We start from the raw sequence: 24,859 nt of genomic DNA on the forward strand, positions 1-24,859 counted from the left end.
TAATATGCTAAGCATTCTTATCTATTAAATTAGAGCAGGTCACCTAAGGACTCTTCTAGATAATACTTCATTAGCCTAATTATAATGAGTATACATAGTTGAAGTAACAAAATGGACATCTGTTTTAAAACATTTTTCAATCTAAGCCTTTCACTAAATCAAACTAGCTTTCATAAATTAGTTTCAGTTACAGAGGTTTTACATGACCAAAAAAACCCTCCATTGAAACAGGAAATAAAAATTCTTGTTCTTACCTTTGAAGTTCTCCATTCCCAACCATCACCTATCTGCTGTGAATGTTTAATGAATTCTGCACAATAACGCTGGAATGTCTTTTCTCCAAAGAACTCATTTTCTTCCATACTAAATGATAACTGCAACACAAAAACTAAATATTAGCATCAGCTGTAAAACGAACACTGAAAGGAGTTCTGCTAATTCACTTACTTCTTTAAACAAACCAAAATTGGGGATGTAGAATGGAAAATAACCTCAGAGGCATTCCAAAAAAGTGTTTTGTTTCCATCTTTCTTACCGTATCCCCATTTTTAATCAGGAAGAACATGCAATCAACATGTAACCTAAAACCTTGGTCTATAACAAATACACATCTATGGTTCAAAAGTTTGGTTTGTCCATAAATTTAACTTCAAGAGTTTAATTTTATCTCACTTCTTCTTAGCTAACACTTCCAAACAACCTCCTCAGAACTTCCTTCTCTCCCTCCTACCTCAGCTCTTATGTAGATAATGTGACAGTGATTAGTGGAGCTGAGCTGTTCTTCACACTTTATTAGAGAGATCAACTCACTAACAAATCATGTTCAAAGACTGGAAGCATTTGTTTTTCAAGGTGTAATGTTATGATCACCTACTTAATTACCTATTTTATTGAGTCTACAAATGTGACAAATCAAAGAATATCCATATAGTTATTATACAAATGTGTCAAAAACATGAAACATTGTTTACAGAAAGAGAATTTTATTTTTATTTATTTACTTTTTTTTTCTGAGAAAGTTTCACCCTGAGCTAACATCGGTGCCAATCTTCCTCTATTTTACATGTGAGTCACTGCCACAGCATGGCCACCGACAAGTGGTGTAGGTCCATGCCCAGGAACTGAACCCGGGCAACCAAAGTGGAGCCACTAGGCCATGAGGCGAGCCCCTAGAAAGAGAATTTAGAGCTGGAAGGAAACTCACAGATTATGTTGTTCAAGTCTCTCAATGAGTAAAGTCAGCCTAAGTGAATTCCCTCATTCTCATCCTTCATGAAAAGCATCATCAGGACAATTAGCACTTATCGACTGCTTACTATGTCAAGCACTATGCTAGACACTTCATATTCCCATTTAATCATCACACAACCCAAAGGTTGTTGTTATCCTCATCCCTCAAATGAAAAAGAGAAAGTAATCTGTTCATGAATGCAAATGAGAAAGGACTCAAACCCCAGTTTGGGTCCAGGGCCAACGATCTGTCTATACTAGCTGATTCCCAGTCCAGTGTTCTTTCTGATTATTCAAATTTAGTATGATCTATACAAGCATTTGTTCATTCATCCAACAAATAAATATTGGATATCTACTAAGTAGTAGGCACTGTGCATAGATGAAGGTTAGATATACAAAAATGAAAAGAAATATACAGTCCTTGCCTTGTAAGAGCTCATATTGTAATAAAGGGAGATAAGCAATAAAAATAATTACAGTAGAAACTCTCTTAACCAACGTCCATTTAACCAACTTTTCCAAATTAATCAACACAATGTCAATTCCCTCTATAAAACAACTAATATCTACAGCATACTGATCATGAAGCACCTCTGCTCCCATCAGCTGAGTGTATGTTCACAAACCACATTCTTGTATTATAAATACATACTTCAATTAAATGCTTTTCAACCCAACCAATAAAATATAAGTTAAAAAGAAAGAACTGTTACTTCTATTATTTAATGCCTTGGAAAGGCTTTGTAAAGCTAAGTTTCCATAAGAAAAACAAACTACTATTGAACTAGGTATGGACAATACAAGTGAAAGACTGGTGGGGAAAAAATCATAAAAATCTAAGATCCTGCACCCAGACGCCTACACAAGTGACTGGAGTTCTTTCACTTAAACCAAACATCTAGAGGATGCATTTTGGTTCAGTTTCATCAAGAATGAACAATGAATTCCAGTCACTTACCCACACTCAAAGAAAATGCCTTGATAATATATGAAAAAATTGGCAAACACTTTAAGTTGAAATAAAATGTTTCAAGTATACACATATTACCTTTTTTCAACTCTAGCTTTAATCAACTTCCTCAATTAACTGCTCAACTCTCAACTCTGATAGCATCAGAAAAGAGGACTTCTATTTAAAGCATACACAATAATGAAGATGTGCATAGATTATGGTAGGCACAAGAAGGCTCCCTTACAAAGGAGAGATGGTGTGGGAGGATGTGTGCCATGCAAGAATTTGGACTGTTTCCACAGGATATGGAGAATCAGACCTCAGAGCTGAAAAGGTCAGAATAATAAATCATTGAGGTCTCTTCAGAGGATGGATCTGAGCGGCACAAGCCTGAAGGCAGGGGGACGAGTTAGAAGCTCTGGCAGTGGCCTGGGTGAGAGTTCAGGAGGATCCAGACCCAAGCAATAAAAGAGATCAAAAGAATGTGCATCTTAAATTATGGAGAGAAGCCAAGATGGATTTAAGAGATTTGGGAGTCGTCTGTTGAAAAGAGACAAATGAAACCATGAGGGTGAATATCACCTAGTTAGAATGCACATCACAGATTCTTAATATGGCTTTTGGTGGATCATGAAAGTTTACACTAAAGTCTGCATGGATGTGCCTATCTATTTTTGGGTGAGGGGAGGTTCCATAATTTTTCAACAGATTGTTTAAGGAGTCTTAACCTAAAACTTAGGAACCTCCACACACAGTGAGAAGAGCAGTGGGTTGAGAAAGAAACCTCAGACACCAGCATTTAAGGAAGCTCTGGAGGAAGAGGAACCAACACAAGAGCTGGAGAATACAGAGTCAAGCATTAGGAGGCGATCCTAGCATGGGCAGTGTCATGGAGCCCAGGGATGCAGGTTTCAAGGGAGTAAAGAATAACTAATAAATAATCAACAGTGTCAAAACAAAAGAGAAGCCCATTAAGAAAAGGACTGAAATCAATCATGGAACCTGACAATGAAGCTGCCATTGGTGCCTGAGTGAGCAGTTTCAGCAGCCGGGGTGAGAGAAGAAAGGTTGTTGTGGGCTAAGGAGAAATCTAAAAGGAAAGAGTGAAAATTCCATAGACTACTTTCCGAAAAAGCTTGATTGAAAAGTACATACAAATTGGTAGCAGAAGCGGCACACAGGTTTAAGGGAGGATATTGTTTTTCCTAAGAAAGAAAGACATCTGAATAAATGTCTAAGCTGAGCAAAGGGAGGTGGTAGAGAAGGAAAAATTTAAAATACCAAAGAGAGAAAGTGACTGATGAAGCAATATGCTACAGGGGTTGGGAGGAGATGTGTCAACAGCACAGGAGGATGGATTTGAACAATACAACAGACTCCTTGCCCCTGTCAATGGGTGGAAAGGCATTTGAGGATGAATATAAAATTTAAAGAAGTTTTTCAAAGGGGACCCAAAGTTAAGGCATACAAAGTCTCAAGGTCACAAGATTTTTGGATGCAGGGGCAGGCAAGATGGGTTGCAGAGAGGGAGAAGCTCGTGATGAAAGCAGAGTGTTTGAGAAAACTTACATAAATTTGGAATTGCTGGTGAGAGAAATGAGAGGACAGCATTTAAAGCTGAGGAGTCAGAAGTGAAGGCCCAGCACAGGTTAGAGAGCCTGATTTGTAGTGCAACAGTCAGTGAAGTGTTGTAAATGCCTTCAGCAGTGCTCAGCTCACCGTGAGTGGGAACCAGCAGACAGGACTGCATTGACCATGCATGCAAAGTTGAAGTTTTGTTGGGGTGATTCAGTAGAAGGATAAGGATGGAAGAGGGAATAGAATATGCTAGTGAGAATAGCTCAGAGGTCCAGATTAGGTGGGAAGGAAAAAGATGCCAAGAGAAGGTTGAAGGGGCTGGGAAAAGAAGACAGCATCAAGAAACATGAGATATCAAAAAAGGCTAAGAACAACTGTAGTGAAAGGAGGGAGTGGAAGAAGGGGAAGACTACGTGATTTTAGAACTTGACGAAGTCTCAGCTGTGGCCATGGAAGTGAGTATGTAAAGTAGCTTGGAGATGAAGGTCACTGGGACTCAGGAAGTTTTAAAAACTACAAGAATTATAATGCTTGCTATTTTCTACAGAGACACTGTATTCACTCAGGATTATCTAAGAGTTGGTGGGAGCGGAGGGCTCTTTAAAGAATACTGAAGACCAACTGGGAGATTTGTAAATGACAAGTGGTAAATGGTAGAAGATGGAAAAGTACAGAGATGGTAAGTGATACATGATATAAAATGCCAAATCCATGGAGAAGAACCACTTATAAACCAATACATGTATTCCTGATGAACCAGAACACAGCCTTGGATTCCTTCTCAAGATGGCACTAAAGGTAGCCACCACCAATGGACAGAGACACTGTGTGAGAAAGAACCTCCCTCGCCTTCATATCTGGTAGAGCTGAATTTCAAGAGCCTCAACAGAGCAGAGATATTTGCATGATGCTGCAGAAGCAGTGACCTAAAATTGGCTCTTGGGAAGTGGGCGCTGCCAGCAATCTCCATACCTTGAGCCTTGAAGGGTGGAAGAAAAACAAGCTTCCACCCAAAGGGCTTCAGTATTTTTTCTTAAGCCAAGTTTCCTTTAAAACTAGTTGATGGAAACTCTAATCTGTGAAGATGTTAACGTGGTGCAAGACGTAAGCGTGGAAACCAACCCACACTATATCCACTCAATTCACATTGCTCAATTCCAATGCACTTTGTGGTGGGAAACTATCAACTGAGAGTTCCCAACTCTTTTGACCATAGAATTCTTTTTCCTGGGAAAACTCTTTGACAACTTACTCCACAGAATGTAATAAAGGAAATAATGGGTTAAGGATTTAGGTAAGTTTGTTTACAGTGGATGTGTGCTCCTGAGACCACAATGGAAAATCTGAGAGGCAGGGGGAACAGTGGCAGAACAGGTTTGGAAAGAGAAAGCACCAAGTACAGGAATGTAAGTACAGAATAGACGATCGACTGCAGGGGCTTCTGCTGAGGCAGTTGTCAAATGTTTCAGGGATGTGAGATCTCCAGGTTACACACAGAATTCTGGCTAATAAGGTGCTTAGTGCAGATACAAGCTGAGAAAGAGATATCTAAGAAGATACTAAAAGGAAGAACAGGAGCTAACTTAGCAAAAGGAGGGAGGTGAAAGGAACAGAATGTACAAAAGTCTGAATATAAGAAAAGGTCTTGAAGGTAACTGAAGAGCTCTTGTTTGACTGAAATACAGAGGTGGAGGGAGGGTATCAGGAAAACTATTTAGTGCTAACGAAGACAGGAGGGCCTGGAACCTGAGGGCTCGAAAGGGTTTTGAAAGTGGGAGTGAACTGATCAGATTTGCATTCCAGCTTCCAGCGGAGACTACAGGTCTTGCCTAACCGGATGAAGACCAGTTAAAAGGCTCCTATAATAATCTGGGAGAGACATAATGATGCTAAACAGAGCCAACGATTGGCAGTAGAGCGGAAGAGGGAGGGATTCAAAACACATTTTGATAGTATACTCACTACAACAACTGGAGGATCTTGGTATGTGAGGGACAGGTGAGAGAGAAGGTTCAGTAAGATTCCTAGCTTTTTGCCTCAGGTGGTACAATGCATTGACTGATAAAGATCCCTGAAGGAAGAGCAGGTACGGGGAGGGAGATGGGTTTCGTTCAGCCATACTGAGGTTGAGTTTGAAATGCCTATGGGATATCCAAGTGAAGAGATCCAGCAGGCATTTTAAGATAGATCTGAAACTCAGAAGGAAGAAATTTGGCCTAGAAATAGTGATTCTAAATCCACATTACATAGATGATATCAACACATTTCATCACTCAGGGAGCGGATGCGGAACTAGAATAGGGAGACCAAAAGGGAGCAAACAAACAGGTTTTCCAACTATTTGATGACCCTACATATATTGAGAGATACTAAATCAAAGAAAAATTGACTTTAATTCATAAAGAATACTAATACATTTTTGGAATATTTTAGAAATTCCAAACAAACATTTACTTAATAAGAAAATTGAACTAGGTAAAAACACTCCATTCCCTAAGCCCTCCAGTTACTTGAGGTTTACTGAACTATTCAAAATGTTAGTCGAAACATAAAATTTCACTCAATAGCCATAGTTTATCTAATTAACAGCACTGTGCCACGAGCAAGATGACTGCACATCAAAGCACTAATTAATATTTGGTTGAATACTTTTAAAATTATCTAAGGACTGGGCTTTGCTGAAGGATGTTACATACAATAATACAAAAACGGCTTGATTACAAAATTAGGAACTATACTATATTAAAAGGATATCCATCTCAATTTGAATCAGCATAATGTGCCATAATGAAGTATCACTGAAAAATTATTGTCTTTTTGCTCAAGTAAGCGTGTTTCAAGTCATTACAAGTGGAAATATAATAAACAACATTTTTATACACACTTTTCAAGTTGTAATACTCTCTGGGCCCCTACCAAGTTCCTAGACTAGTATAGGCAGAAATTAGACTCCTAGAACTTCCATTTACAAGATGGCTGAAAATATGGGCAAAAATGGAAATAACTACAGCTGGAGCTTATTAAGCAATAAGGGCAAGAATATCCTTATTTTGTAAATGAAAAACCTCAAGACATGTGAACTGCCTATGTTTCCAGACTTAAGCTATCTTAAATCCAGACTAGAGGTGACAACAGAATACAGGTGAACTCTCAGTAAAAAGGCTAATCCAATTCTCATCTTATGCTAAAACAATGAACCTCTCATTTCTGATTATAGTAACAGTCAGAAATGAGTGAGAGCTCTTTCATGTCATAAAGTATAAGTTGTTAATACATCTGTTTTGCTTGAGTCTCACTCTAGCTGAACAGTTGTTTGATTTTTTTTAAGCTCATTCAGAACCTTTTTTTAACTGCTTCAGCAGAGGCTAAAGATTGGAAAGAGAATAATTTTTTCCCCACCCAGTGAAAGCAGTCTTTCTAAACTATAGGTTAGCCCTCAGACTAGACAGTGCGAAGAAGCTTATTCTGCTGCTATTAAATACATCTTCTCAGAAAAGCAGCCCCAGTGAATTCTAATGCTGTGCATAATCATTGCTCAAATGATCCTTTTTAATTAAAAACAATTTTTTTTCACTACCACTCTCCACATTTTTTATGCGATTTTTAATCTAATATGTGGGGAGCTGATTCTTTTTTTTTTCCCTTGGTCAGAGATATTTCTTCTGATGAATCCATAAATCAATGTGTATCAGAGGCATAATGAGACTAAAACACTTTAAGAAATAGAACTAAATTTCCCCAGAACTTAAGATCATTTACAAAAATGTGATTATCACAGAATATGCCATGCACATGTTTAAACATTAAAGACCATTTTTAACCAATAAAAGTAGGCAACTTCCTTTGTATTTGTCTCGCCCTGCAACAATTCCACGTTATCAAAACTTTAGATTTAGACACTTTCCTAAAAAAGCATGCAATTACTAGTTAGTGAGGTAAACTCAACCCATTACCTGTATGACAATTTGGCTTGAATTCATCTAGATTAGTTTAATCACTTACCTATCAGGGTCCTCAGGCAGTGGTCCTCAAATTTTAGAGAGCAAAGAAGCACAGGGCACAAATTTAAACGTGGAATCCTAGGCCCAGGCCACAAAGACTACCTGAATTTGAAGGCCCCAAAATAAGCAGGTCTAATTAGCATCAAAGATTCATTTCAGGAGGAATCATGCCAGAAAATTGAGACAAGCGGTGGATCATTTTAACGGGGCTAGTAAAAGGCCTGGATTTCAAGGCATTTAGCAGCCTGGGCGGGACACTGCTGGCACGCCCAGGTAATCCAACCAATGGCACCGGGAAGCAGCAAAAGAGAGGAAGGCGATTTGGTCTTGACAGCCGCTGACCAGCAGGCTCAGCGCTCCCTCCATGCCTTCAGTTTGAAACATGTGTCTCAAACCAAAGTTTATACGGATACAACATCATACCTGGACTGGAATTGAGGATCTTTATTGGTAGCTGATGCTTGCTTGCTATGACCTCTGCAGCAGGACGTCCAATTAGGAAAAAAGTGAGAAGGTATCTCACTGCCTCATTCTATATTTCCTTCAGAAATAAAGTGCCTGAGGTGCACCCTCCACTACTGGCTTCCAATGCCCATTGGCAATTCTCTTTCAAGGCAATTCTCTCCCAAAAATACAATGTTCAAGGCCAGAAGCGGAAGGCGAAGCCAAGTGGAGCACTGCATATTGCGATGTGAAGTCACCAGTGGGTAGCTGTGGGAACAAGGCGAGCTCTCAGAAGAGGACCGTCTCACCATGACCTCTTCCCCACTAAAAACTCAAAAAACCATGAACTATTTTGAATCACATAAAAATAGTCCCCTTGTTATAGACACAGGACCAAAAGATTAAACAATAGGAAAGGAAGACTTTCCTGAGTACAGAAAGATCCATCCTTTATAAATGTGGTTTCATCTATCAACCTGTTCTCCAACATAACATGGACAGCAAGAGTCCTCCAGCATCTGAGCGTAGTGAGGTGGATGCAGGGAGTCTGCTCGCTCTGGCAAGAGTGAGCAACACCATCCTTATATAAATGCCTCTTCTGTCAAGGTAAGAAAACCAAAAAGTTCAGTAACAGTATGGGGCCAAGATGAAGCTCTTGCACGGTAAGAAAGACGAGCTCCACCATAAAGATGCAGAGGAAACGCTTGCTTCTAGAGTGGGCACACACTGGGAATCAGGAGAAAAACTCAGAAATTATCTACTTTACATTCCCAATTGAAGAAGAAGAAGGAAAAAGAAGAACGCAGCCTCTAAAAGCAAGAGATGAGGGAGAAAACAACAGGTAAGATTAAAAAGAAAAACACTGGAAGGAAATTCAAATGTAATAACAGCAGAGACTTAAATTCTATCTGAGAGACAAGAGAAGTATAGAAGCTGGAAAAAATCTAATTAGTATTCTAGCATATACACGTGAGTGGATTTCCAAACAGAAGAAAAAGCACTAAGATGAAAACAATGCATATCAATTGACAGGACATGAACACAGAGCCAACCTTCAAATAACTGGCATTTCTGAACTGAAAGCATAAGCAAACATACAACTGAAAAACTGTTCCTAAGCTGAACAAAAAAGATTAAAAATATTTATTCCTAGAAATTGAGAGGATTCATTATGTTTCTGAGAAAACTGTTGGAAAGGAACCTATACCTACAGGTAACCTAGCAGAATATCTTAAAGAATAAAAAGACAAAGAAAAAAGATGCAGGCAGAAAAGCCAGTTCACCCAAAAGGAACAAAAATCAGGCTGGTCTCAGCCACCTGCTCCATGGCAAGGAACGCCAGAAGACAAGAGAGCAATGTCTAAACATCTGGGGACTTCCGACTTACAGTTTTGTATCTCAGCACCTATAACAGAGTTAGGCACACTGTAGATATTAAGTAAAAGCTGTAAGGAATAGAAGAAACATTCAAACTTTTAAATAAATTTACTGTACATAGCTCTACCTCTACACTGTATCTTTCAACTCAAGTTTCAAGCCTATTCACCAATTGGATCTTTTCCCATTCAAACAACAGATTTATATGACATCTTTCTGATACCAGTGTTTTACTTTTATAAGATTATCATTTTTTTACATAAAACAAGCATGTAAGAGAAATTGTTCCACGACTGGTGATAATTTGAACTGATGCACCAGCTCAAACTCTCTTGCTGCCTTTGAATAGAGGGACTAGGAGAACTCTCATTAGCACATGCGCATCAGGCCAGAACCACGACCTTGGCCAAAGATACTCAACAAACAACAAGGTACAAAAAGATCAACACTGTATCAGAAGCTACAGACTCAGTGCTAGTCTGAATATAGATGATAGAGCAATGTGTTTTTAAAATATACTACCAAGTATAGTTATTTTTTGGAAAAAAAATCCGTGCTTGGGGGCTGGCCTGGTGGCACAGCCGTTAAGTTCACACGTTCTGCTTTGGCGGCCCAGGGTTCGCCAGTTCAGATCCCGGGTGCGGACATGGCATCACTTGTCAAGCCATGCTGTGGCAGGCGTCCCACATATAAAGTAGAGGAAGATGGGCATGGATGTTAGCTCAGGGCCAGTCTTCCTCAGCAAAAAGGGGAGGATTGGCAATGAATGTTAGCTCAGGGCTAATCTTCCTCAAAAAAATAAATAAATAAAAATTCTGGAAAAAATCTGTGGTTTGACATTTTTGTAACAGAAGAGACATTCCCTTTAAATTTTTCTTCTCGCAAAGACTTCATTAAAGACTACACTAGATTAATGTTGCCTTCTTAGTTTCACAAGCTTTTCATGCATTCACTTGCACTCACAATATCCTAACACTTGCTGTGTGTGTTGTCATAGGAAGGAGTATCAAAATTTTCCTGGGAAAATCAGAGAAGACTCCAAAAAAAGGGAGTCTGGAAGACATGAATTCAGTTCTTAAAGAACTGAATTTTGACGTTTGAATAAGGACCTAGCAGGAGGAGACAGAGGCATGCCAAAAAAGATGGAAGAGCTCCTGCAAGACAGGGCCTAAAAAGAGTGTGTTAAGTTTGAAAAAAAAAAAATAGGTGTAGGAGATAGTCCCATAAAAATGTCAGTTGAACTCCCTTCGAGAAACCCTGGGAAGTAGGTTAGGGTTTAACAAAGTCCAGAGAACTTAACCCTAAGGTTTCTTAGTGTATATTTGAAATCTTCAATCACAACCTGCATTTCACTCACGAAATATTTACTTCCCAGGAGGCTGTGTTTTTCCTGAGCAAGTGGTATGTTTCTTTCTTTAACCAACATGAAGCTCAGAACTTAATCTGTAGCCCACCTTTAACAAATGTACAACTTTTCATGGTATATATTTCAATATAACACACTCCATCTTTCTATTCAAGCTTCATATTTTCATGATCCTGATTTATATTTATTTTGTACATTATAGTATATATAGTTTATAAGCTACCTCAAATACTTTTAGAAGAAAATAGCGTACAGTAAAACAGAAAACAGAAAGAATAGAAAACTAGATAATAAGATAGGAAGAAAAAATATTACTCTGAACCTACAGAATCATCCTGGGAGAACTTTAAGAGATTTTTTAAAAAGAGTAAACAATGGTCTTTGTCCTCAACAGTTTGTAATTGAATTTACAAGAAAAGATTCAAACTAAAAAGAACACTAGAGAATAAAAGATAGTAAAATGGCAACCCTATGAGGTTATTAACTACGATTTTCTTCATTTTGAGATGAGGAAATTGGGACAGAGAGGCTAAGTAATTTGTCCAAGGTAACTCAGCTGTTAAATGTGGCAACTGGACCTAAGGTAGTCTGGAACCACAGCCTGTGCCCTAGAGGAGTCACATTTCAGATAATCCTTGAATTATAAAAGGATACTGAAAGGTAGAGACACGATACAAGAAAGGATGAGGGAGGTGGAGCAGTGAACCTAGGAACAGGTTGAAATGAGGCAGAGTTGACAGGTAAGGAGCCTGACTGGAGAGTACAGATTAAGGAATACAGGAAAATGGGGTCGGGGAGGCAGTTTATAAATAATCTCATAACTCTAAAGAGGTCCCATTTAAAACAATGCGCAATAGGAAACCACTGTGGGTTCCTGAGCTCAGAAGAGATGATAACGTTTTCTCCAAAAGCTATTACACGACAGTTACACGAAATAACTCCCATTTCAAAGCTAAACTTCTATTCGTAAGTATTCTTCCTGGGTCCTGTAAACCTACGAGACCAAGCACATCAAGGCCTGGGGTGCCGGGTACATCGGAGGAGCCTCTGCTTCTGCAGAGTTCTCAATTCTCCCCAATCTGGAAGGTTTAACGCAGGGTTTCTTCTCCTTCCCCTAATTCCCAACCGTTTTATACCCAGCCTGCTTGGCCCCTGAAGACGTTTGTTTTCAACAGGTAATCACCAATCTCTAAGGCCCTTTGTTGCTGATATGGTTTCCTCATTTTGTTTATAATTCAAACACTGCCTCGAGGGTCCCAAACACATCCCTAGGCTTCAAAGACGTTAATAATCAAATCGAGCCCAGTCTTAAGCAATCTTCGCATATAAACCTTACCCTACTTGCTTTCCCTATGGAGCTGCGTATCTTTCTGAGAAATTTATAAACATTAGCAACTGCTATCAAATCATAATTTGTCACAAAACATTATGCCCAACTTGACTGCCTCATCATGTAGCAAAATCTCAGTGAACTTTCTCCCAAATAAAGGGGAAGGGAAGAGCGGACGGGAGAAGCAGGGGGCAGGGGACACAATCTCGTAACATTCTATATCCACAGGAATCCAGTTTAAGACGAGCACAAGTGGAAACTGTTTCTACTAGTTTCCTCAATTACAGTATCAATAACAATTTTTAAACCTTGTGACTGCAAGACTTTACTTTGAATTTCTCAATGCTCAACATTTATTTTTTTTGGTCAAGTTTCCATTTCGTAAACGTCTCGTCTTGTCCATATTTGACCCTTCAGAAGCAACAAGGAAGGATTTTACTTTGGGTCCCGAAATGTAGTTGGAGTACTACACAGGGCCTGTTTTCCAATCCTGAAAAGTACAAACTTAAGCTTTTGCCATTAAGGAGTGAAGGCCATCGTCGAATTGTAATTTTTTTTAAAAAAGTTATAAACATGATTCATACAAAGGAAATGAGCCTGTGGCAAACATTTATTGCACTCATAACGAAGGGGCAAGTTGAATGGTAAAAATTATAAAAATCTTGGAAATAGGACAATAAAACCACAACCTTCAGGAGTATTTTTTTCTCCTAGTCAGAAATAATTTGCATCTCTATTAGACAAAAAAACGTAACCGCAGGGCCTGGGCCCTAACCAATACTATATCAAGGCGAAGCACAGTCCCCTAGACAACTAATGCATCCTCAGGTGGGCCTGTTAGAAAAGCCTCCATTTTCACTTGGAAAGACAGGAGCTAAGCTTTTCCGAGATGTTTCTAACTTTTACCATCATAAAAGTATGTTTCTATACATCAGATAACTATTCCTTATTCTACCCACCCTCCCATTCAAGACTTTAGATCCTATGAGAAGATAGGTTATCTGGGAGAAAATACCGTTGGCTGTAAATACTAGGTTATTCCTCCTGACACCTAATGAACCTGCAGCCCCTGCCATGGGAGTGGGCCACTGCAGTCGCCCGTAACTCAACACCTTTGTTTCCAGGCTCCGCGGACAAAGCCTCGCCACCCCGCGCAGGCTTTAACCTCGGGGCCCTAACGACTGCGGGAGGCCGAGTCTATGCGGGCCGAGAGGGCGGGCCCGGCTGCCACCCGCAGGCCCGGGCCTATCCTTCCCGGGCGGGGCCCCGCTGCCCGGCCTTTCGCTCCAGTGGGCCGTCCCCCTCCCCTCCCTCTGCAGGCGCGGGGCGAGAGCGGCGCTGGAAGCGGCGCGGGAGGCGGCGGCCGGCAGAGGCTGGGGGATACTCACCCGGCTCCGCGCGGCCCTCACCCCGCCGCCCGGCCCAGCGGGGGCGGGGCGACGGGGCGGGGGAGGGGAGCCGGGGAGCCGGGCCCACCGCTCTGCGAGCTTCCAGCCAGCCAGCCGCCCCGGGCCGGACAACGAGGGGCCCCGAGAGCCAGGGGACGGCGGAGGAGGAGCGGAGGCGGGTAGCGGCGAGACAACCAGGAGACGGGCCCAGACCCTCCCTCATCGAAGCAGCCGCCGCCGCAGCCGCCAGCGACCGAGGCCGAGCATGCGCACCGCGCCTCCCGCGCACCGGGGCGCCAGACTGGCGCGGGCGGCTGACGTCCAGGCCGCGTGCGCAGGCCCGGGGGCGTGACCTCCCTGCCGCCAGCGACGGCGGCCGCCGAGGCCCCGCCCCTGCCTCTCACCCCGGAACCCGACGGCGCCTGTACTCTCTGCCCACCACCTAGGCGGCCATTGATGGGGGCGCGGGGTTGGCCGAAACTTGGGGAGGGGATGCCAGCGGCTTCAAGGGTCTCTACACGCTCTCCTCCAACAAACAGCCAAATATCTGGAAAAGAAAAGGGTGACCCGTGGGGGAAGGGCGGGGCAAGGACAGGGCTGACCTACGCAGTGCTGCTAGCATTTCTAAGAGGCTGGAGAACCAGGCCCCAGGCCTACGCACGCTGCGCAGCTACTGTAACCACCTCAGCAATTAAGCACAAGCGCGACTGCCCTCTTTCAAACTTAAGGACCAAGGGAGAAGTTAAGACTTCGAGAATAAATAGTAACGTCTGTGGCAAGTCTCAGAAAAACAAAATAAAACGTAATATATATATATATATATATGGCAGGAGAATTCAATTACGGGGAATCGGCGGAAGGAAGAAAAGACCAGAGAAAGATGTAGGAGTCGCAGGGGTGATGGAACCGAAATACTGAAAGTGTAACAGCGCACATGAGGGAAAACTAGTATCTGCTCCTTTTAACACACGGAATTATATTTGTGTGAAAAGAAAAGAGTAAACACAGGCAGAGAAGTGAAGGGAAGACCCACCTTCAAACATACGAGGCATGGTTTTCATCTGTAGGACAGTCGTGTAAGACGGCACCACTGGAGAAAGCTAGGTGACGGGTACGGGGGCTCCACGTGTATTTTTGCAATTTCCTGTAGGTCTATAATTATTTAAGAAAATAAAAATTTTCTTAAAAAGGGACAGGACACTGATCAGTGTTGACCAGGGGAAGGGGGTGACTAAAACGGGGCCGGAGAGAATTTGGGGGAGGGGGAGGGTAATGGAATGTTCTTCTGTCAATTGTGTTAGTGATTATACCACGGTTTTCTTTGCCAAAACTGGAAAAAGGGATAGATTTTACTGCATATAAAGTAGTTTAAAACTCCATTTAAAAAAAAGATACTGCTAGTAAAGAATTTCCAAACCTCTTTGAGCAACTATGGATATAAATTAATTGGATAGCTGCCAATTAAAATTATACATTTGATTTTTTTGAAAGTACAGGGCAGTGAGTTCTGAGTGAGAACTTTAGTGGACGGGTGTCTTCTTCAACTTCAAACAGTTACCTTAAAAACCTAAAGCTTTCACATACAAAAATAAGAATGCATTGCTTTACATTGTATTCACTAATTTAGAAACAGTTTTCGTGCAGTAACACCACCGTGTTAACAAAACATTTTTTTTGTATTTGAGATGATTTTAAGTTTCGTAATTACCTGCCAAAACTAAAGAAACAAAAAGAAGTAAATCAGGTAACTTCCTCTCATCATCTCTCTCATGGCAAGGAATAGTACTGTCCTGGTTGTGTGTTTACCTACAACACGATAGCGTGCTTTATGGCGGAGTCTGTATCGTTGCCCACCCAGCCTCTAGCAGAATTCCTCATTAATAATAAGTATTTGTTACATAAAAGAATGAATCACATAAAGAGAGGAAAGAAGCTAAAATTTATTGAGCACCTACCTTAAGCCAGAAGCTTTTACATAGTTTAACTAATCTCATGATAACAGCATGAGATACCCATTTTACAGATACAAAAACTGAGACTAAGAGTAATGCTCTACTAATCATTAAATCCCTTTCATTCTTTATTTTTAAAGATTGGCCCTGAGCTAACATCTGTTGCAAATCTTCTTTTTTTCTTCTTCTCCCCAAAGCTCCCCCAATACATAGTTGTATATTCTAGTTGTGAGTCCTTCTGGTTGTGCTGTGTGGGATGCAGCCTCAACATGGCCTGATGAGTGGTGCCATGTCCACGCCCAAGATGGGAACCAGCGAAACCCTGGGCCGCCGAAGCAGAGCTTGCAAACTCAAACACTCAGCCATGGGGAAGCCCCTCATCCTTTATTTTACTGGATTTTTCTGTTTCATTTGGACATGTTGGTCACTTCTAAAAAGTCTTACTTCTCTTAGCTTCCGTAAACCTGCAGTCCCCTGATTCTCTTTCCTTTCCAGCTCCCTCACCGTTCTTTTTCTCACTCACAGGCTTCTGTTTGTCCATTACACTTTAAATGTTCATGTTTCCCATGGGGCCTCATAGAAGTTGAGCCTTCTGGCATTTTGTTTGTTGAGATACTGTAAAATGAAGAGAAAAAAAAAAGAACCCGAAATAGGGTTATACAAACTGTATTACACTGAGTGTTTTCCTTTAACCAATGAACATTCTTATTACCAAAAATTAGAATGCAGTATAATTGTGTCACAAGATAATTGCAGGATTTATTTTATGTTCTTAATTCACAATATCCTTTAGGTAGTATGGTCGAGCAATGGGACACAAGTTTACCATTGCATGGTAAATGTCTTATTTTCTCAGTCTTGTCAGTATGTATCACTTGGACATATTCTTTCTGCTCAGACCCCATAGGCCACGGAAAGATACAAGGAAGGTAGGAATGCAGTCTCTCGTTAGGTAGCCCAGGGCTCAGTCAAACCTGGACAGAGTGGGATTGTTGTCTTACTAAAACGAAGAAGGAGAGAATGGATACTGGCGGACAATAGCTATCACGGCTGAAGCCTGTAGTAGGCAGATCTCTTCCACCACCTTCCAGGAGGCCCTCAGGAAAAGATAAATTATGTACAAGGGAGAGTTGGGGAGGTAATCTGCTTGGATGGCAGAGATAAAAAAAAATCTTATCTTGAAGCTGTGTGTACATAGCACTTACCTAAAAGAATGAGAGAAAAAACTATAGTTGGCAAAACTAGAGAGACAGTAAAAAGATCAGCGGTTGCCAGAGTTTGAGGGAAGGAGGCAAAGAGAGGAGGGATGAATGTGTGGAGCATAGGGCACATTTAGGGCAGAGAAACTATCATGTGTGAAACTTTAATGGTGGCTATATGACTATGCATTTGTCAAAACCCATAAACTGTACGACACAAAAAGTGAACTCCAATGTTAACTATGGACTTTAGTTAACAACAGTCTCTCAATATTGATTCATCACTTATATGTACCACACTAATTCAAGATGTTAATAAAAAGGGAAACTGTGATTGGGTATGTGAGAATTCTCTGCTCAATTTTCTGCAAACAGAAAATTTTGTTGTTTTTTTGGGGGGGGATGATTAGCCCTGAGCTAACTACTGCCAGTCCTCCTCTTTTTTTGCTGAAGAAGACTGGCCCTGAGCTAACATCCGTGCCCATCTTCCTCTATTTTATCTGTGGGATGCCTACCACAGCATGGTGTGCCAAGCGGTGCCATGTCCACACCCAGGATCTGAACCAGCAAACCCCGGGCCACTGAGAAGTGGAACGTGTGAACTTAACCGCTGCGCCATGGGGCCAGCCCCTGCAAACAGAAAAATTTTTTAAGAAATAAAGTCTATTAATTTGAATCCAACTTGAACTGTCTGAATAAAGGTTGGAATATTTTAGTGAATTTTGATATTTACTCTTTTTTCTAATATTCTTGGACATGTTTATCTTTCGAGCATTCAAGGATATTTGGGAACTAAACCTCATCTTTTCAATTTGTCAGGGGAATTCATTGTTCTGAAAGGATCACTCTGGCAGTGCAAGGATGCTTGGTTTTTTCCACTGGAACTGGTTGGGAGGGCCCTATGTTCTTTTATTTTGCGGGGTATAGAAAAAGCTATGCACGTGGATAGCATATCCTTCTGGGTTATCAGATTCTAACCTTGTTCACGGTCTTTGAGCTATTTTTCTGTTCTTTATAAGTTGTGAGTAATTGATAGATATGTAACTTCTGTCCTGTCTGGTAGTGATTTTAATTGACTCCCCCATCCTACCCATGGAAAAATCAGTTCTGTCCCATTTTGCCCAGTTCCTTCATATCATATGAGAAAAATGAATTCTTTAACATGTTTTCATTTTTGTATCTATATGAAAGTCATGATTTTATCTTTCTCTGAAAATTATATTTTAATAGAGGTCTGGCAATTTGGACCCAGGAACCCCAGAGGAATAAATTCTCACTGTGGCCTTTCAGTCTCAAGTCTCACACAACTGTCAAGGACCTCTGAAGGGAAAGGCAGTCCAGGGTCTTTGGAGGCATAAGAGGATGGTTGTCCAGGCAAACCAAAATCTTGACCCAGACGGGATGAGGCCCAAGAAAAAGTAAATGAGAAACTAAATCAATAGCAAACTATCTGTGATAAAAGAATGTGTAACACCTTTGGACTATATGAAAGAAAGGAGTCCAAAAGGATATCCGCAGCATCCTATACCCAGAACCCATTGATTTGGAAAGCAATGGGGAGAGAATAGAGAAGAAGTAACAGAATCTCATAAACTCTTCAACATTTTTGGTTCAAACACCTTTTGCCTTCTAGGCCCCAGGGTAAATTCCTTGGAACTATGTCGCAAGACGTCCTCCCCTGCTAGCCTGTCCACTTACCATCCAGTGAAGAGAACACGAGGAGGGTCATGAGACAAGATCAACATAGATACCCAGGGTCTGCTGTTAGGACAGGACACCCAGCGAACCCTGGGCCGCCAAAGCGGAGCACACAAACTTAACCACTTGGCCATGGGGCTTGCCCCAGTATGTTACTTTTTATAATAACAATAAAGAATACTATCTTCAATTTAAAAATAATTAAAATCGATGTCTGTGATTTTAGATGGGAGCATATTATTTATAATCTTAACTTTACTGAATATGTATTTGACACAAAGAAAAGAATGTTATCTGGGCATAAATTATATCCTATTGTTCTGTTAAGAGAATAACAATGGAGGTAAAGAGGTCAACTTCAAAGGGACAAAAGCCCAAATGTGATAGCCAGCAAAGGATCATAATGGGATATTTCAAATGTGCAATTTCCTACCTTCTGCAACCCACAGTTGGCCATAGAGAATGTCCTTGCATGGTTCAGTCTTCCTCAAATTAAGGGGCTGATGGTATAAACACGTAGGCATAGATAGTAGAAGGATGTGAAGAAACATCCTTATTCTATATATACTCAAGGCATGTTAGAAGGCATATATGGAACATGAATAATGACAGGAAGAAAGAGGACACCACGGAAGCTGTCCAGCTCCATTGTAATTACATGTTGTTAGAATGCTAAATGTGGAGTGAGGCAGACCACAACTGAGTAGTGTTGTTACATTTCTGATGTAATATTTGACTACTTCGTATTATAATACTTTTAATTACCTTGTTATTTGGTGTGTGTGATAAAAAGGAGATGCAGCTGATTGCCATATAGACTTGTCTCTGATATTGGCTCGTAATACACACAACACACACCCTACCTGTAATAGTCAGATGTTCAGTCTGGTCAGTGGGGAAATGCTGAGATTTCACTTGGTTGATGGGTCATGACGGCCTCATGAAGATGGTCTGTAAGGTGATGTAACAGCCAATGGGTGAAGTACAGCACTTGAAAGGACCAATAAAGAATTACAATGCCTTCCTAGATGCTTATGAATTCCACTAGTCTCAGTAAAGCTGTTAACTGGAGGTTACTGGTTTGTGTGATGCTTAGCCTAGAGATTCCACCAATCTGAAGCTGCCACACCAGGGTGTGGACAGCTGTATAGTCCTAGAGGACATCTGCCTGGCATTAGAGCAACAACACAAATGATGTGAAAACACTCCACGTGTGAGCTGTACCCTTGTCACATCACTGTATCCTTTCAATAAATGCCTTTGCTAAGAAGGATGTGAATTATCTCATTTCTTCAGCTTTCAGAAATCTAACTAAAACAATCTGGTTTGTCATATCCAAAAGGCGATATCCAGTAGACAGTTTGGTGTCTAAGTTCAGAGCTCATGGAAGAGGTCAGGCTGAAAATATATACAGTGGAGTATCTCCTATACTTACTCAACTTACATTAACTCTACTATATGTGCTTGGCAAAAAAACAAAACCATATTTTTCTTATAACATAGCCCCTAAATGCAAGCCAACAACTTCATCTGGTGTTTAACTCAAGTAACAACCTTCTGTTCCAATAGCAGGGGAAAACTGGCTGTGTAGGATTTCTTGATTGATGGTATATATATTCAGAATCATGTATACAGTATTTTAGAGGAGTTTTTCAAAGGCAATTTTTACTCTACTCTATTTTTGCCTTTCACACTGACTTTAGATCTTAACCCCCTCGTAAAAAGTCACTTAGCTGTATCTGAGTGTCATTAATATACAGGTGATAGTTACAGCTATGGTCACAGAAGACATTATTCAAAGGAGGGTATATAGAGTCAGAAAAGAAGAGATATGAGGGTGGAATCTTAGAGAACATGAATATTTTAAAAGCAAGTGTAAGAGCCCACAAACGTTCTAAGAGAATTAGGAGGGGGACAGGAAAGACTAGAATAATAAAAAACCAACAAGAGAGTTTCCAGAGAGTGGCTAACAGTATCGAAAATAAAGCAAAGCAATCAAGGAAGATAAATACTGAAAAGTGACCGTTGGATGTGGAAATTAAGAAGACACTGATGACTTAGCAAAAGCAGTCTTGAAGTCATGGTGGTGGTCTAAGTCGGTTTCTGATGGGTTACAAAGTGGATGGGTCTTTTAAAATAAATAAATAAAGACAACAGAAAAGAGAAGTGGCAAGGAAGTGGAGCTTTTCTCTCAGGCTTTTCTATGAAGAGAAGGAAAAGACAGGGTGGCAAATAGCTGAGAGTCAGATACAAGAGAGGGTACTTTGGGCGGCATTTCACTTTTTAAGTGTGTGTGGCTTGATCCAGTCTGCAAACCAAGCACAAGAACTAAAAGGACAGAGGAAATAATTGAGGCAACACAGCCCCTACGGAGAAAGGAGGGGGTTGAGTCCCAAGCACTAATTTACAGTAAGTGGAAGGAGGGCAAAGGAAAAAGATATACTGACAGGAGTAGAAACAGATGCCTTGTATTGGGGAGGGAAGAAGTACTGTGGAAGAGGAGTTGAGGAAAGGTCATTTCTGATAGCTTCTACTTTCTCTGTGAACTGGGAAGTTAGCAGAGCCATTTTCTGAAAGTGAGGAGAGGGACTTAAAAAAACAAGCAAAAGTCTGTAATAGTCTTAAAAGGAAATAAGAGAAGCTGAGAAAGAGTGTATAGGATTTTAGGGTAAAGCTAAGACTGGATTCCTATATTTGTGGAGGTATAATTCTTACCTTTTGTGTGATTGTTTTTTTCAATACCACTCATCCTGCTTGGGTGAAGAAGTATAAAATGTAGATAAGTGGATGAGCCCAGAATTGCAGGCTTGCAACTGAAGAGCATTGAAAGGGTAGGTATATTAAGATTGCTGGTAGATGGGTAAGAAAAGTGAGGTCCCTGGGGTCTGGACTAGACAGTAAGGAAGTGATGCTAAGAGGGGACCAATAGAGTTGGAAAAATGAGAGGAATCAAGGGACTGACATCATGGTGTCAGTAATAGAGTAAGCTTGTAAAAGTAGGAGAGGACTGGCAGAATAGGAGGGTATGTTTGGAGAGGAAGAGATTGATGTGTGAAATTCCAGATCTCTCAGTTAGTTCCAATGAGGACAAGGCCCAAGATGTCAATTGAAGGTGGGTTGCTGGAGTAGAGTAGAAGTAAGGCCATAACCATTGAATAGACCACAGAACCATGAGACTACAGTAGTTGGTGGGTCATTCACAAAGGCCTTGAAATCTCTGCATGAGTTGGATTAGAGAGAACGACAGTGAGCCTGGTCCCCAAAATCTAGATGAATGTGGAGGGTTAAGACAAAGATGGTGATAGGGAAGGTTGGAAATGGTACAGATGGGTTGATAGAGAACCAACTCAAGAGAAATTTTGCTTGATGGCGAAGCCAAAAGATCTGGAATTGGCACCTTGGAGTAGGACAATGCTAGCAGTATTTCTAGGCTGTGAGGAAAGGAGTCCGGCTAAATTCAAGGGGGGACCTCAAGGAGACCTGTGTTTCAAATAGGTGGATGTATTAGCCAGGGTTTTCTAGAGAAACAGAACCAAAGGATAGACACAGATATGTAGAAAGAGATTCATTGTGAGGGTTGATTCACAGGATTATGGAGGCTGAGAAGTCCCAGGATCTACTATCTGCAAGCTGGAGGCTCAGGAAGTCCGACTCAAGTATTTCAGGTCCAAATCTGAAGCCTGGAACCAGGGGAGCCAATGGTATAAGTCCCAGTCTAAGTCCAAAGGCCCGAAAACTGGGGAGCTCATGGCCAAGGAGAAGATGAATGTCCCAGCTCCAGCGGAGAACAAATTTGCCCTTCCTCTACCTTTTTGTTCTCTTCAGGCCCTCAAGGGATTGGATGGTGCCCACCCACATTGGTGAGGGCGATCTTCTTTATTCAGTCTGTGGATTCAAATGCTAATCTCTTCCAGAAACACCTTTACAGACACACCCAGAAATAATGGTTTATCAGCTATCTGGGCATCTTCTTAGCCCAGTCAAGCTGACACATAAAATTAACCGTAACAGTAGGTCTACATGTAGTGTCTCTCTCTGTGGAAAATGGAAACTGGTAAGCCTGTTAACATTCATCCCTTCTTGTCACAAACTTATCAAGCATCTAGCATATGCCAGGCACTGTGCTGGGTGCTGGAAATACGATGAACATGACAGCACTGCCCCTACCTCAGTGGAGTTTGGAGTCTTTAGTCAGCAAGACCCCAGACAAATAAGCAGAAAAATCTTCAGCCTGAGCATTTTATGAGGATGTGCAGATCTGGTTGTTGGAGGAAGGTTAAAGGCTAAATCAACCAAAGCTTTCCCACGAAGAAAGATATGTACACAATCTGGAAGGCACTGATATTGATAATGTTGATATGCCTTCCTACATCTTTGAAAAAGTCACTGTTAGAGCTGTCTACTAAAGAGCAAACACTAGTTTACTGTATCTTTAGGGGTTATTTACATTACAAGGCATAGAATCAATTGATATGGAAATCAGTTAAGAATGCTTTAATAGCAAAACAACCACAGAACTGTACAGTGTTATTCTAAAACATAATACCTAAGAACCACGTGAAAGTTAAATTTAAATGTTATATGCATGCAAGATGGAAAATTTCCTAGATGCTTTTGGAAACACTATTATAGATTGCTATTCTGAGTACCAAATGATAACAGCAGTGAAAATAACTACAAATAAATTATAGGGAGATAATATGTGACTTATATGTAAATTACATGTAACAGCATTATTCCTCTGACGCTTGGCAAGCTTTACCCAGCAACAGTATTTTCAATTACAATCAGTAAATCTCAGAGAGAAACATTCAGCCTTTTTAGATCCACTTTGAAAAACTTTTCTTAAATTACCAAATTTATAAATACTATCAATATACTAATAATTTTCTATAAAAATATTATTGAGAAGATAAAATGTAAACTAATGGTCAAATAATCAGAGATAAAACTTTTCATAAATAAATGCAATAAAATGATAAGACAGAAAATTAAAACAAAAAAATCATCAAAACCTTTAAAAATAGATTATAGTGCTGTGGGAAAGGGCAGAGAATAAAAAGGAAGAAGAAAGAAAATGAAGCAACAAAAACTTCCCATATTCCTAGAGGAGAACAATGTTCAAGCCTCAGATCCCTTTAGCCAACAGATCCCTGCAGCCTTCTCAGCACATCTTCACAACCTGAGGCTTGAGCATAAGCTTATAGGGCCGAGGAAAGCCTTTGGGAGCCTTGCCACCTCGGGTTTCACTACGGATAAGGCTCAGCGAACAAATCCCAGGCTGAAACACACGCTGACCTTCCCTTAGGAGAAGGGATTTGGCTTAGGATGGGTTTAGAGATTTCAATCCTGTGTTTGCTTCCCCGACCATCACGTGATTGAGCCAGAGGCCCCCTACCCTCGTGCTGCACTGTGAATGTTTCATTGGTATCACTTGTCTTATAGAACATGCACATTTCAGAAAATGTTCATTGATAGTTCATAAAAATAAGTGTTCTATTTTCTTATATCAAAGAAAATCAGGGATATGGTCCCAAAGAAAACATACTTGGGCAAGGTGTGAAAAATGGTAGCCAGTTGGTCATTCCACAACTGCTTATTCAGTTAGCAAAAAGCACTTTGAGCAAAGCAGTATAGAGATGAGGTTTTTGGTCACAAGCAATAGAAACTGACTGGCTAATTTTAGCAGGAAAGGAATTTATTGGCAGACTATCAAATAGCTCATAGAATCAACAGGAAGACTGAAGAACCAGGCTAAAAAAACAGGCAAGAACCAAGAGCAATCAGACAGCAGCAACCACAAGGAGGTCACATCTAAGCTGGGTTAGGAAACTTCCACTGACCCTGCCACAGGCAAAAATACTGCCAGACACCATCCTGGAGCCACTAGCCCCTGGGAACATCTTTTAACCATCCTTACCCATTTAGATGATTCACTTTAGATTCAAATTCCCCAGTCTGATTGACCAAACCGAGATTTCTCGCTCCTGCCCTTACTGCTGGGGTTGGGAAGAGGGGCTATCTGGTTAATGGGGCTTTTGGAGAGGGAGTTAGGACCCTAATGCACATCAAGACTCACACATCAAGGCTCACACAATATCATCAAGAATTTCCCTCAAACAGGAAGAGAGTTTGGATGTTCAATGGGCAAAGAAATTACAAACGTCCACTTCAGTCCACAACTTTGACCTTCCAACATGTACTCTTTTCCCCATACTTCCCCAGAGAGACGCTATGGCCATCACTTCTGCAACTTGTCAGTCTGCCATATTTTTTACGGGAGGTAGGGAAGACACAACAGATAATATTCTCTCCTGTCAACTTTAGAAATTAATTCTTTC

General features: G+C 40.8%; 1 protein-coding gene across 7 annotated transcripts in view; it reads right to left on the minus strand.

Annotated features, from left to right (window-relative positions):
• Nucleotides 1-13,981, minus strand: part of ATG10 (autophagy related 10) — a 209,423-nt gene extending 195,442 nt beyond the window's left edge. Inside the window, exons 1-3 of one of the 7 annotated variants that reach the window (XM_070569784.1) lie at nt 13,670-13,943; nt 8,188-8,475; nt 255-374 (exon numbers count right to left, since the gene is read on the minus strand). In XM_070569784.1, coding sequence (XP_070425885.1) covers nt 255-362 — 108 coding nt within the window. In that variant the 5' untranslated portion in view covers nt 363-374; nt 8,188-8,475; nt 13,670-13,943. Of the gene's footprint in view, nt 1-254; nt 375-7,765; nt 8,476-13,296; nt 13,538-13,669 lie in introns of those variants that run through there. The other 6 variants (XM_070569787.1, XM_070569785.1, XM_008530658.2 and 3 more) reach the window with 6 other exon arrangements.
• Between the last annotated feature and the right edge of the window lie 10,878 nt (nt 13,982-24,859).

The sequence above is a fragment of the Equus przewalskii genome, chromosome 13, assembly GCF_037783145.1.
Source record: "Equus przewalskii isolate Varuska chromosome 13, EquPr2, whole genome shotgun sequence".
Classification (NCBI taxonomy): domain Eukaryota; kingdom Metazoa; phylum Chordata; class Mammalia; order Perissodactyla; family Equidae; genus Equus; species Equus przewalskii.